General features: G+C 41.3%; 1 protein-coding gene and 1 long non-coding RNA gene across 15 annotated transcripts in view; one reads left to right on the forward strand and one right to left on the reverse strand.

Annotated features, from left to right (window-relative positions):
- Positions 1-15403, reverse strand: part of STMND1 (stathmin domain containing 1) — a 382758-nt gene that overhangs the window by 144605 nt on the left and 222750 nt on the right. For 12 of the 14 annotated variants that reach the window (XR_013533686.1, XR_013533685.1, XR_013533689.1 and 9 more), the window contains one exon: positions 2714-2891. Coding sequence is in view for 6 of the 14 variants with exons in the window: in XM_078368292.1 (XP_078224418.1) it covers positions 2714-2891 (178 nt within the window). In the remaining 8 variants the exon portion in view is untranslated. Of the gene's footprint in view, positions 1-2713; positions 2892-14604; positions 14859-15403 lie in introns of those variants that run through there. The other 2 variants (XR_013533687.1, XM_003732585.6) reach the window with 1 other exon arrangement.
- Positions 2887-10469, forward strand: LOC144582022 (uncharacterized). The gene is made up of 3 exons (XR_013533702.1): positions 2887-3381; positions 6232-6358; positions 6792-10469. It is a non-coding gene; the product is annotated as an uncharacterized LOC144582022 (long non-coding RNA).

Raw genomic sequence — 15403 nt, forward strand, 5'->3', positions numbered from 1 at the left:
TAAACATTCTGCAAAATAAATGCTTTATACTTTTCAAAAATATCAAGGTCATAAAAGACGAAGAAAAGCTGAGGAGTTGTTTAGATTGAAGAAGACTAAAGACCATATGATGACTAAATTAAACATGTGATCCTGGGTCAGACAGATCCTGAATCAGAAATTCATTTATAAAGGACAGTTGTGAGACAACCGACAAAATTTGAATATGCGGTCTATAGGTGGGATAAAAGTACGAAATGAAAAGTATTTCCTGATTTTGATCCTTATACAGAGATTATGCAAAGAGCGTCCTTGTTTTTAGGAAATACACACTGGAGTCTGTGAAAGCAAAGTGGCATTATGTCTGTAACTTATTCTCAGAAAAATATACTTGCATAAGGGGGGATATGAGAATTCAGTGTGGCAGAATGTTAACATTTTGGGAATGCGAGTGAAAGAATATAGGTGTTCTTTGTTTTTTGCACCTTTTCTTGAATCTGAATATACAAAATCAAAAGGTTTTTTAAAAACGGAAACACTGGGAAATGTTAGTGTGAAACTTGATAGTCTTGAGAAATATACTCCACAGGGCCAGGCGCAGTGGCTCACGCCTGTAATCCCAACACTTTGGGAGGCTGAGGCAGGTGGATCACCTGAGGTCAGGAGTTTGAGACCAGCCTGGCCAATGTGGTGAAACCCCGTCTCTACTAAAAGTACAAATATTAGACAGATGTGGTGGCACATGCCTGTAATCCCAGCTACTCCGGAGGCTGAGGCAGGAGAATTGCTTGAACCTGGGAGGAGGAGGTTGCAGTGAGTTGAGATCATGCCACTGCACTCCAGCCTGGGTGACACAGCAAGATTCTGTCTCAAAAAAAAGAAAAGAAATATACTCTACAGATTTGAAGAGCAGGGATGCAAATAGGAGGATGCCAAGGGCTGAGACATAGAGACGAAACTGGGCAGAGGACAAATAGAAAGTTTGGGACACTAGGTCCTACTTACTCTGTTGTAAGGTGCTTCCTGAGGACTCTTTGATGCTGCATTTAGAAACATCTGCTTTAGTGGCTGACTTCCTCCCTAGCTATTCTCTCTCAATGCCCTTCTGCTTACCTATCACCCTCTTCATGCCACCTTTAACATTGTACACACAACTGGCAGCACCGACTGTCCTGGGTCACCAGGTCCCTCTCTGCCTGACACTCTACACTCTGTGACCAACACTTATATTTAGCGTTCATCTTGCTCTATAGAGGGAAGTTGTCTCAACAGAATTATTGGAAAAAAAAATGTATGTGTCAATTTAACACATGGAAGGAGGGAGAGGCCGTTCCTGTGCTGCATTCCTCAGCCTCCTAGTCATTCTCAGAGGTCACGCTGACTGTTCTGACATCAAAACAGCAAGGGGAGAACAAGTATAAAATCTGTGATAGCTGACTGTGCCAGGAAAAGTTCAAGAAATAGAATCGCATGTATGAACCCATCAGTGCCTAGAGAAGAAACAATAGTGATGGGGAGTGAAAAATGTCCCCCCTGAAATAAAACAGAGTACTTTTCCTTCAGGGCTGTGAAGTTCAGTATGCTTCAAAGGCTGACTGAATATAAATAAGATGACTTAAATCGACACCAGGGGGTAACTCAAGTCACAGGAAAACACATCATAGGAAAACCCACAGATAGTTTCTAGATAGCACAATAAGTCATAACTACCTCTTCCACATTTCTGAAAGATTGTTTTATTGTATATTTGCTGATGATTTGGATGAAGAAAGACAGAAAACAATTTATTGTAGGTTTTATTTATTTTTGCAAATGTAGAACTTTCCCTTTGTAGAATATAATAAATTCCTCTTCAAAGGTTTTAGCTGTAAATTGTTAAGTACAATGAGTTCCGTGATCCTCTCCAAAGAACCAATGTAACAGTATGTTCAGCACCCCTGTTCTTTGCTCTCCATTTTAAAGTCTAACTTCCTGGTTCTCTTTGCCCCCTTACCCCTAAAGTTGTTTAGTAAACAACTTTCCTGCCAGTTCTAATCGGCAGTTCACATATGTTCCCCTGGTCACCTGCTTTGACCTGACTCACCTTTAGTTACCTGTTCTGTGACCTTCCTTCCCACCAAACTGCTCATCCTGCCATTCTGGCTCATCATGTCCCTGCTCCCTTTAAAATAGCCAATCGGAATTAGCTTAGACTTTGCTGTCCAACCCTAGCCAGTTGGGGAATGACACAGCATTAGGGGCTATCTGCATCAGGGATAAGAACCCCTTCACCTCCCCTGTTCAGGTGTGTGCTCACCATTGTTCCATCTGCGAGACACATCCTTCTATAGAATTAAATTGCCTTGCTGAGAAAACTTACATTTGAGTGCTATTTGCAGCACTGAAAATTTACATATAACACCTTGGAAAGATGTTATCACAGTTCACAGTTAAATTCCTTTGAATTGTGCAAGTCCTATTCCTAAAGTCCGGCCCTAAGTCCCAATAAAGCTTTTTTTTTTTTAAGATGGTCTTAATTACTTCATTGACAAGAAGATTAATGGTTAGCATTATTTACTCACATAATGAAGGCCTAAGGCTAAATTCTAATGTTTCAGAGATAAAAACATTGCCATTGAAAATACTTCATGGCCCAGAAAGCAGTGATAAAAGGACCACCAAATATACATTGTAAATGTATTTAAAGGAACAGTATTTTGTGAAGATCTACATGAATGCGGGCCAGGGAGATTACCTGAATTTCCTTGTCTGTTTCTTTCACTAGGAGATGGAGAATTTTCTAAAATGGTTCCAGGTAAGCTTCCCATCTGGACTTGTTCCAGGCCTTCTGCAATGTCCACAGTATTCTTGGTCAGAGCAGCTTCCATCTGGGGGCTGCAATTCTCCCCAGAATGAGACACACTAACATCAGCCTGTGAAAAGGGAACAGCTTTGTTAGTCAAGATTTCTTGGTAAATAAAAACAGTGTTGCAGGGTCTGCTTCGTGAATATTTAGCTAGCTAGTATCTATGGTAGGATGGATAGCACACAGAAAGCCATAGATTGGGGTCCCCAATTCCCCGGGCCACAGACCAGGACTGGTCTATGGCCTGTTAGAAAGCAGGCTGCAGAGCAGGAGGCAAGCTGCAGGCTAGCCAGAGGAGCATCCTCTGTATTTACAGCTGCTCCCCATCACCCGCATTACCACATGAGCTCTGCCTCCTGTCAGATCAGCAGTGACATTAGATTCTCACAGAAGCACAAAGCCTATTGTGAGCTGCACTTGCAAGGGATCTAGGTTGCATGCTCCTTACAAGAATCTAAAGCCTGATAATCTGTCACTGTCTCTCATCACCCCCAAATGCGACTGTCTAGATGCAGGAAAACAAGCTCAGGCAGGGCTCCCACTGATTCTACATTAAGGTGAGTTGTGTAATTATTTCATTATATGTTACAATGTATTCATAATAGAAATAAAGTGCACAATAAATGTAATGCTCTTGAATCATCCTGAAGCCACCCCCCAACTCCAGTCCATGGAAAACCTGTCTTCCACAAAACTGGTCTCTGGTGCCAAAAGGTTTGTGACCACTGTTTTAAGGCGCTAAATTTGTGTGGATTGGCTATAGCAGTAATAGAAAACTAACATAGTATCTAATAGGCATCTACCAGGTACAAGCTACTATGCTGAGCATTCTGGAGGATACCAAGAAAAACAAGTATTCATCACTGAGTGTGAGAGTAGAGGTATGATGGTATTAAAACAATTTTTAATAATGAAGTTGTATTATTTTTGCTGATTAACAAAGTAATACAGGCCAGATGTGGTGGATCATGTCTGTAACTCCAGTACTTTGGGAGGCTGGGGCAGAAGGATTGCTGTAGCCCAGGAGTTTGAGACCAGCCTGGGAAAGATGCAAAACCACATCTCAAAAAAATAAAAAAACCAAAGTGATGCAGACTTCATTGTAAAAACAATTAAATAATATAAAAGAGGATTGCAATGGTCAGTTTGATGTGTCACCTGGGCTAGGCTATAGTAACTAGTTATCCTGTCAAACACAAATCTAGATGTTACTGTAGTTTGTAGATGTGGTTAATATTTATAATCAATTGACTTTAAGTAAAGGAGATTATCTTTGATGATCTGGATAGATCTCATCCAATCAATTGAACCTCATTAAGAGTAGAACTGAGGTCTTCCTGAGGAGGAGGAAATCTGCCTGTGAACTGCAGCTTCAACTCCAACCTGTTCTTTTTGACCGCCTGCCCTATCCTATGGATTTTGGTTTTCCTAGCCAGCCTTCATGACTGTATCAGCCAATTCCTTAAAATTTACCTATCTACTTATCTATCTATCAATCTATCCTACTGATTCTTTCCCTCTGGCAGAACCTTGCTTGATAGAGAAACACAATAGAAAATAAGAAAGAATATCCTCTAGACAGAAGCACTATTACCATTTTAGTATATCATTGCCCAGATGTATTTGCTCATGTAATCTTTAAAAATAAATTGGAACTGGCCAATAAGCACATGAGAAGATGTTCAATATTATTAATCAGTAGGGGAATGCAAACCACAGTGAGATACCACTTCATATCCCCTATGATTGCTATAATGAAAACAACACACAATAAGAAGTGTTGATGAGGATGTGGAGAAATTGAAACCCTCATACATTGCTGTGCAAATGTGAAATGGTGCAGCGCTTTCCAAAACACTTTGAGAGCTCTTCAAAAATTAGAGTTACCACATGACCCAGACATTTCACCCCTAAGTATGTACCCAAGCAAAATAAAAACATCTGTTCTTGCAAAAACTTACACACAACTGTTCGCAATTATCATTTATAATACCCTGAAAGTGGAAACAACCCAAGTATCCATCAGCTGATGAATGCATCAATAAAATGTGGTAAGTCATCCAAAGGAATATTATTTGGCAAGAAAAAGAAATTTTAATGTCACTGACATATGTTGTAACATAGATGATACTTGGAAATATTATGTTAAGTGAAAAAAGCCAATTACAAAGGCCATTTGTATTCAGAATAGGCAAATTTACAGAAACAGAAGATAGATTTAGCAGTTGCTTAGGGAGGGGGAAGCAAGGATTGACTGTTAATGGGTAGTCATTTCTTTGCAGAGGGCAAAAATGTTCTAAAATTAGATTGTGGTAATGGCTGTCAACTGTACATTTTAAATGGATGCTAAGGTTTGAATGTGTTCCTTTCAAATTCAAGTGTTACCAATGTGATAATATTAACAGGTAAGATCGTTAAAGGTTGATCAGGACATGCCAGATCCTCCCTCATTAATGGGATTAAGGTGTTTATAAACAGAGGCTTCACTAACTTATTCGGCTTTTCTGCTATGTGAGGACAGAAGAGTAGCCCTCACCAATCAAACTTTCCATTGCCTTGATCTTGGACTTCTTATGAGAAAGAAATTTCTGTTCTTTATCACTTATCAAGTCCATGGTATTCTGTTATAGTAGCACAAACGGACTTAAGACAGTAGGTGAATTATATTTCAATAACGCTGTTTTAAAAATAAGACAAAATAATTACATATAAAATGATATTATATTTCTGTAACCTGCTTAGCAATATATAAAAAACATTTATCTATGTCAACATACATAGATCTACCTCTTTCTATTTAGTGATAAGAAGTAGCCACTTACCTGATGATGGCATTGTAGCTCATTATGTAACTATGCCACAATGTATTTAACCAAGTCCTACTGAAGGATATCTCGGTGTTTCTAACTTTTCAGTACTAAAAGCTGTGTTGGAATAATATCTGTGAGTATACATCACTGTGAACCTGTGAACCCATCCTATCATTCCATGAGAATAAACTTCTAGATGTGGATATGCTGGGTCTAAGGATATGCACATTTTATATTAATATGTGTTTCCAGAAGGCTCTCCATAAATACTGCACTAATTTATAATCCCACCTTCTCCTTTCTAGGGTGTCTGTTTCTTCAAGCCACAATTTCATTCCTTGTAAATAGGTCAAAACAAAGCATAAAAATGGCCTCTCTGGGATTTAATAAACCATTGATGACAAAATGCTGGTGTGTGTTAAATCTCTCACAGTTCCACAGCAAAATAAGAACAATGTAATGAGGTTTTACAAAGCTGAATTAATTCAGTTTAAAGAACTGTCATTTATTTTTAGAGTAAGTACATTTTAAATGTTAATGTGCTCAGAAGAAACTTTTGTCATGTCTCCCCCGAACTACCATGTCTTTTCTCTCCAGGTGCTGAGCCTCCTTCCTCGCCAGTTTCCCACTTCTCATTTCAATGGATGTTAGCAACGTCTTCTCCATCTAAGACACATATACCAGAGGAAGTCTCCTCAGTGTCTCCACAAGCATCTTCCACTCAGTAATGTCTTCCCAGGATTCTCTTAATGTCAATTTTTTTTTTTCCAGACAGTCTTGCTGTTACCCAGGCTGGAGTGCAGTGTCTCCATATCTGCTCACTGCAACCTTCACCTCCTGCATTCAAGCAATTCTCCTGCCTCAGCTTCCCAAGCAGCTGGGATTGCAGGGGTGCACCACCATGTCCAGCTAATTTTTGGTAGAGGCGGGGTTTCACCATGTTGGCCAGGCAGATCGCAAACTCCTGACCTCAAATGATCTGCCCTCCTTGGCCTCTCAAAGTGCTAAGATTACAGGAATGAGCCATCGAGCCTGGCCTCTTTTAACATCTATTGATTTTACTTTTGGCCCAAGGGATACTTTTCTTTCCTGTCGAGTCTTTGAAGGGCTCAGGACTCTGCCCTCCACTTACTACTTTTTTTTTTTTTTTTTTTTAGAGACAGGGTCTCCATCTGTTGCCCAGGCTGGGATGCACTGGCTATTCACAGGCACAATCAAGTGCACTTGCCCTTAAACTGGATTCAAGCAATCTTCCTGTCTTGGTCTCTCCAGTAGCTAGGACTACAGGCACAGGACGCTGTGCCCAATCTCCCGCTCTCTGAAGCTAAGTCCTGCTGTACTGTGATAAAAGTTTGTATCTCGTTGGAGGTAGCAAAAGGTATGAAAGAAGAAAAAAATGCCTGAATTGGTTCTTAATAAATGAGCTTCCAGTGGACAAGGAGAAAAGGACATTCTAGGCAGAGGAAAAGCATACACAAGACAGGAAAATGAAACCACAGGGTGTGTCTAGGAACATGAATTCCTGCAGTGTACCAGAAACAGATTGGGGTAGATCGTGGAAGGCGCTGAGGTGAAAAAGGGAAGTATTTTGTGACAAGGAAAGGAGATTGATTCTATTTTGAATGCAATAGGAATCCTGTGTAGAATTTTTATCCTGGAAATAAATGAAAATCATCAGGAAGGTTTTCTAGAAAAATTACTCTTGGATTAGTGCAACAGGAGTGGATGGAAGGAACAGAACAGGGTGATCAGTTGCAATTATTGCCATTGTCGGGGTGAGAAGTGATTAAACCTGAAAAAAGATGGCGGCAGTGAAAATCGGGGGAAGAAGTGGGTCCAGAAATATTAGAGAGTGCACTGTGAGAAGCACCCTCTCAGAGCTTCAGTTTGAAGATGGGAGGTCCTTCTGGCTCTAAAATTATGACTCTAGGCAAGAAACATTTTCTTGAAGAAAAATGAATTAAAAATAAGACCTTGTCATGAAAATCCTGGTATTTTCACAGTAGAAGCCAAACAGAATTTTAAAAAGTATACGAACATGTCTAACCACTTTCTGGAATTACTCTAACCTTTGAAGTTCCTCAGAGACTAAGTAGAAATCACAATGGCTAGGTTATGGTGGTATCTGTCACCATCAGGTTTTCCTAATTCAATTAGGGATTCCTGCATGCTTGTAGTGGGACTCACAGAGCTTCTTATCACTGTGTTTACACAAAATGGTAACTCCAGCTAAACCAATATCAGTTCATTGTGTTGAGGGTTAATTAGTTCTGTGTCTCAGGGCTACATGGGAAATCATGAAAAACCAAGCAACCAAACAAGAAAGTAATAAAAAACTCAGTGGATCTGAAATAGGAATTGGCACAAGGAGAAAGCCTAAAACCAACGATGTGCTTTTCTCTGTCTCCTTCCATTCGTCTTTCTTCATGGACACAGTTACTGCCCATGCAGACAGTGCAGAGCAAGCATACCCATGAAAGGAGTCTTTACGTACAACACATTACATGTAACACATGTTGCATATGTTATAGATAAGTATGTGCTGGTTTTTTTTTTTTTTCGAGGTGGAGTTTCGCTCTTGTTGCCCAGGCTGGAGTGCAATGGCGTGATCTCGGCTCACTGTAACCTCTGCCTCCCAGGTTCAAGTGATTCTCTTGCCTCAGCCTTCCAGGGGGCTGGGATTACAGGCACATGCCACCATACCCAGCTAATTTTGTAGTTTTAGTAGAGATGGGGTTTCTCCATGTTGGTCAGGCTGGCCTTGAACTCCTAACCTCAGGTGATCTGCCTACCTCAGCCTCTCAAAGTGCTGAGATTGCAGGCCTGAGCCACTGTGCCCGGCCATGTGTGTGTGTGTTTTATATGTATATAAAACATGTAACAGAAGAAAAGAAGATTGGGAGGCCAAGGCAGGCAGATCACCTGAGGTCAGGAGTTCGAGACTAGCCTGGTCAACATGAAGAAACCCAGTCTCCAACAAAAATTAGCTGGGTGTGATGGCGGGTGCCTGTAATTCCAGCTACTCAGGAGGCTTAGGCAGGAGAATCATTTGAACCCGAGAGGCGGAGGTTGCAGTGAGCTGAGGTCACAGCACTGTATTCTAGCCTGGGTGACAGTGAGACTCCATCTCCATCTCAAAAAAAAAAAAAAAGGAAGGAAGAAAAGGAAGGAGACTCTATCTGATGCTCACAGTACATGCTAAAGGTAAAGATGCACACTATGTAAGTCATGTTGGACACTCGCTTCCTTCTTTCCAAATAAACTACTAGAAGCCACTATCTGCAGTGACAGTTAAACACGGATTCTCACATGTTTATTTGGGTTTGCAGATCCATCATTTTTTGAACCTAGAGAAGTACTGAGTCATAAACAGGGTCAGTTTTTGTCATTTCCAAGTGGAAACTCTTGGACTTTTTCCAAATGGAAAAACTTAATGATTTAATAATAGTAACAACAACAATAACAACAACAGCAAAAGTGCCCACATTGGAATTGAGAGCAAATTTGAATATTTTCAGTCTAAACGAGGGCTTTTCACAAAGACTTTCTATACATTACAACTTGGAATAGATTTAAATACCACAACCTCAGTGACCTCACAACTGTGTTATCGAAGTTACTATAAATACTTGGATTTGGAATCCAGGCCTTAGCAAGGATCTCTACCCATCTGTTCTTAGTTAAAGACAGGCTGCCTTTGAGCTCCGCTAGTGACCGAAACCTAAATTGTAGCAGACAAAACACACTCTTTTAGCATGTAACAACATAAACCAGCCTTCAGTTTCCAGAGCAGAAATGGAAGGTTCTTCTCTTTTGAAAACTCAGAATGTCTTTCAAACATCTTACCCATGTGCAACACATTCTGGAAATTTTATCCCAATTTCATAATGAGTGTAGACTTGAGAAGAGACATAGTTTAAAGACCAGACATATTTATAAGTTAATTAGATCTATGCCTCTGAGGGATATGGTAGTGTTCTTGTTCTATACATACATGCAGACTTTATTTTTCACACCAATAAGAAGTATACCTGCATTAAGCCTGGGCAACATGGTGAAACTTCTCCACAAACTATCAAAAGTTATCCAGGTGTGGTGGCTCGTGCCTGTACTCCCAGCTGCTCAGCAGGCTGAGGTGAGAGGCTCTCTTGAGCCAGGGGAGGTTGAGCCGTCATCACACCACTGCACTTCAACTTGGGTGACAGAGTGAGACCCTGTCTGAAGAAGAAGAAAGAAGAAGAAGAAGAGGAGGAGGACGAGGAGGAAGAGGAGAAGTACACTTGCATTATTATATGGGTAACGGTACTTGGGTACTTGAGGAGGGGAAGGGATGGTGAGTGGAAGATTCTATCTTTTCCTTGGGAAGAAGTTGTAGATAAGTACAGATTCAATGTGTTTCTACATTTCAGTAAACTTTATTTTATACCTCAGTGTCTTGGGGATAAAATTTTTTATCAATTTTAGGTAGAATTTAAAAGTTGTAAGTTATAAGCTAACAGCTATGCAAAGAAATCATCAGCATTCCAAAAAAGGTATTGCTTTTAACTACGGACATGTGGTTTTTTTGTTTGTTGTGGGTTTTTATTTGTTTTTTGGGATGGATATACTACATTTGTTCTATAGCTTTTGGGAAACATATTTACCAAACAGCTTGAGGGGAATAATCTGTCAAGGCACCCTGGAGCTAAAACCTTCTTTAAGTCAGATTATTAGCAGATGTATTTTAGGAATATACTTGTCTGTAGACATATAGGAAGAGTTTCTTCAAAATTTGATTTTTTTCTAGTTTACTTCTAATAAGTGTAATTATAAATAGCAACTATCCAAACATTCAGAAATACAATGGCTTAAAAAGTTGGATTTTAAGAAGACCCCCTTTACTGACAATCAACTAGAATTTTCTTATCAGGTATTAGGAAAAAACTGTGCAGGCTCCTTGGAGACCACAGATTCCAATGCAGCCTTTTTTTCTTTTGTAACATGCAAGGAATGTTGAGTTATTCATATAGAAGAAAAATATTTCTCCAACTAAGAAAAGTTTCCTATGCTTTTCTTATTATTATGCATTATTTTATTTCTGTAGCTTCTCACCCATTTAGACTAAAGAAAAAGCAAAGGGGAGTCTGTATATAGATCTCAATAAATTTAATTTAGGATATTTTAAAGTCATGTTACTAAGAAAAATAAATATTTCATTCAAGCAAACACGTTTATTTCATTTTAAAGATCCTGCTGAACTACTGAACCCTAAGCCTTAGGCATTCATGAAAGTTGTAAAAGAAACGATTACTATTCCAATATCTATTAATAATAATCATACCTTTCCCAGATCAGATTTCCAAAGTCAAGTGCTTGGGGCTAGGAAAAAAGGTGTATGTAGGAGCTGACTCTCAGTCTATTTTCGGGTTATTTTAAAATTGAATTTCCTCCTTGCAGACTGTCGTTAGTCTAGTTATGCTACTAGGAGACAAAAAGACACTAAGGAATCTTGAAACCAGGAGGGACATGCAGTCGCTCAAGAAACATTCATTAGTGCCTGATCTGTATCACGCAATGTAGTAAGAACTGGAGACATAAAGAGTAAAAAACAGTTCCCGTCCTCAAGGAGGTAACTGCACAGGATGAAATGCAAACGTAGAAACGAATAAATACAATAAAATGCTTTGAACTATGATAGGAGAAGATCTAAGATCAACCCTGCCAACATGGTGGCAGAGGTTGGGGATGGGAGGTCATGAAGAGCTTCAGGAGGAGTGACCTTGAGTGTCTTGAAAAATGGGTACACATTTGTCATGTGACCCAGGAGAGGAAGAAGGAAAAATCTGGAAGGAGAGGAAACAGCAGGTGCAAAGGCATGGAGCTAGGGACAGAACAGGCTTGGGGAACAAGTCCTGAGGTTTGTCTACAGTGTGGGGAGAGACGAGACTAGAGGAGTTAGAAGAAGTCAGCTCCAGGATGGGCTAGGACAGCAGGCTAAGTAAGGATTGAGGATTTTATCTTATATAATCACTGAAATAACTTACATCATGCACTTATTCTGCATCAGGCATTGGTATGAGCACTTTACGTGTATTAAGTCATTTAATTCTCACAATAACTCTACAAAATAAGTACAGTCATCTCCAGCATTAGTGGGCAATTGGTTCCAAGACCTCCCTTGGATATGAAAACCCATGGATGTTCAAGTCCTTTATAGAAAATGGTGTAGTATTTGCATATCATCTATGCACATGCTTCTGTATACTTAAAAACATCTATAGATTACTCATAAATGAAACCAATGTTAATGCTATGTAAATAGTTGTACTGTATGTTTAAGGCACAGTAGCACTAAAAAGTCTGTACATGTTCAGTAAAGTTTTTTAAATCATATTTTTCATCTATGCTTCTTGTATCCCTGAATGTGGATCCCACAGATACAGAAGCCCCACTATGTATATTATTACTATCCTCATTTTACAAATACGAAAACTGGGGCACAGAGAGTTTAAATAACTTAACCAAAGTCACACAACAAATAAATAATAAATCTAGAAATCAAATCTAGGTTGTCATACTCTTGACCATTGGTTTATGTGTCCTACCTAATGGGTTGGGGACTCCTTTTTAACAGAGGACTGAGATAATTAGATTTTATTTTAGAAAGATCCTTCTGGAAGTCATGTGGATGATGGGAGGAGGATGTCAGGTGGGCAAGGAATTAGAGAAGGGATCCAGGGAGAGCAGTTAGGAGACTTGTACAAAAATCCAAGCAAGAGGTGATAATTGTCCTACCCAGGAAATTTAGGTTGAAACTCAGGAACCCTCCTGGGCCTTGGAGTGGCTTGTCCCAGAAGACATAGAGTATTTGGCACTTGGAGAGGACTGTTGCTTAGCATCCCCTCCTATGTTATGCAACAAATTTGGTTTCAGCAGTAACCATGAGATGGAACAAATGACAGTGGCCAGAAAAGAAACACAAAGAGTGAATATTCCCTTCTGTTGAAGTCTTATATGTATTCAGGCCAGCAAAAGAAATAAAAAATAAAAGATAGATTTTATATGAAAAGGGGGACAAGAACAATGGATTAGAACTTTTAAATGGCATTCGTGTATTTTTGAAAAATGGGAGAAAGTATTTCTACATATGAGTCCAAAGCGATCATGAGTTCACCAGGCTGATAGGAGAGGGTCTGAGGAGGGCATCCCAGGAAGAGGAAATGGCATGGGTAAAGGCATGAAGGTGTGAAAAGCCTGGGAGAACTGAGTCCTGAGAGGCATTTGGTTTAGCAGACCCAAGAACCCACAAGTGACAGGCACCAGTGAAGAGAAGAGGATGACATTAGCGGGACAGAATGGGATCAAACTAAAGGGTTTTGTGCATGAAGGGGAATTTTTCCCTTGGAAAGGCAGGTGGCAGCGTGGAGGAGGAATTTGTTAGGATCCTGACAGGAGAGGCAGAAAGACCCCATAAAAGGTCATTGTCCCTATACATAGGCAATGGCAGTTTCAGGATTGAAAGCAGAAAACAGTGTTAAGATGGGTGGCCATTTGGGCACAGGTGTCCCCCAGGGCACCAGGTCCTAAGTCTGGAGTCAGCCTTCACTAGATTCTGGTTTGCTTGTTTTGAAATGTACTCCAAGAGCCCTCCACATGTAGTAGGTGCTGTAACTGGCATTTAATTGTGTTTTGCACAGTGCTTGTTGAGACCAAGTGTGTGCACTTTAAACAGTAGCTTCAAAAATGACCCTTTGGACAGGTGGCCATAAGTCCCAGTTTGCTGGGCTTCAGCTAGGTTCTTTGGGAAAATGTATTAATAGGACTCCCTTTCACTCTTAAAAGCATGATTTTGATGATAAATTATATAGTAGCCTCATCTTTGGATGTGGCCTCTCTCTGAAATGGACCCTTGAGAGTTGCCAGCACTCTCTGTGGAATCTGGAGGGTGGTAAGGATACAAGGAAATCCTGGACCTTGGGCCGGGCGTGGGGGCTCACACCAGCCTGGGTCACAACCCCTGTCTCTACTAAAAATACAACAAATTAGCCAGGCGTGGCAGCAGGTGCCTGGAATCCCAGCCATTCAGGAGGCTGAGACGAGAATCGCTTGAATCCCAGGAGGCAGAGGTTGTGGTAAGTGGAGATCCCGCCATTGCACTTGCACTCCAGCCTGGGCAACAACAGTGAAACTCTATCAAAGAAAGAAAAGAAGAAAGAAAGAAAGAAAGAGAGAACGAAAGAGAAAGAGAGAAAGAAGAAAGAAAGAAGAAAGGAAAGCAAAAGAAAGAGAAAGCAAAAGAAAGAAAGATCAGAAGAATTACAGGGCACGCAACTTTGAAGAATTATGGAAAAGAGTACTGGAACAAAACTTTCTAAAACTAAATTCTACCCTCGCCACGCCCTCAAGCTAGCTGTGCAGCCTTAGGAGAGTCATCTACCTCTCTGGGCCTCATGATTCTCATCTATGAATAGAGAGGACGCAGCTAGATGGGTTCTGAGATCTCTCTCAGCTCTAAGTAACTACCAAAGGGCCTATTTTCCAGAAGCCTATAATATATGGCAGTTTCTAGGGACTCCAACCTTTCCTGGAGAATCACGTACCTAGCCCTGCGCAGAGCACGCTGCTCATCCCCTTATTCCTTGCCTCTGCCCTGGGGTGTGACCACCTTCACAATCTCTTTAAACACTAAAAGCTCTCAAAATTGATCCTAAAGCCATATATCTGTGTCTACACTCTATCGATATAGATAGATTTTGATATTTATCCATCTATCTACCTAGTCCTGGTTAAGACAGCAGTTAAACACCGGCAGAATAAAGTTGCTCTCACTTGCTCACTAGGCTGGCTGTGGACCTTGACCGACTCTGCTCCAGCTAACTCCTGTTGCCCCCAAGTGTAAGAATCGCGAGGCCTCCCAGGCAAAAGGCTTTTATGTCTGTCAGTTTGTTTGTTTATTTATTTACTTTACTTTTCTTTCTTTCTTTTTTTTACCTTGAATCCCTCTTCCCAGCCCTTTCTGGGCGTGGGGCCACGTCTCCGGTCTTCAGCAGGTTGGGAAGGTCTGCAGCCCATGCTGCGCCAGTGCGCTCCTCCTCCGCGGGCTTGGCTGCGGTGCGCCCCCCGTGAGCGCTCCCGGCCGCGGCGGCGCCGGTAGTCCCACGGTCCCGCGCTCCAGCGTCCCTGCTTCTGCCCCTGCCCTTGCTCCTGCGCTCGGCCGCCACTCGCCTCTGCCACTTCTCGCGCTTAAACGCTGGGCAGGACGCACTGGGTTTCTGGGCAGTTGCCAGGTATGGTTGCCACAATAAACGGCGTCATGGGGACCAGGGATGATCTGGGCGGCGATAGGACTCTGGTAACTGAAAACTAGAAGACTGGAGGCGTCTAAATCACAGCTAGGATGCAAATGGCAGCCCTATCCAGAGCGAGGGACTGAAGGAAGGCCCGCTGCCTGGCTGTGGTACTTTTAAAAGTACCAGAGTCACAAGCATCTCGCGGGAACCTCTAATTTTTCCCCTTTGTAAGGCACGGTGTGTGTGACATGCCCCTACCCCTGCTGCCTGGGCCACACCTTTGTTTTCAGACAGGGTCTGTACTGTGTGGAAGGCGACCGTGTGGGAGGCAAGGCAGGTGTCCAGTCGCGGAGACGGTTCTTGAGGGCCGGAGGACAGCACCAGAAGGCAGTGGCACACACAGGGTGATGTTAGAAAGACAGTCGCATAAACAGAAACCCACACGACGAAGAAAACCAGATAGTTAGGACCATAAACATCTCAGTAGCCGCCAAATGGAT

Source organism: Callithrix jacchus, chromosome 4 (genome assembly GCF_049354715.1).
Source record: "Callithrix jacchus isolate 240 chromosome 4, calJac240_pri, whole genome shotgun sequence".
Taxonomy (NCBI): domain Eukaryota; kingdom Metazoa; phylum Chordata; class Mammalia; order Primates; family Cebidae; genus Callithrix; species Callithrix jacchus.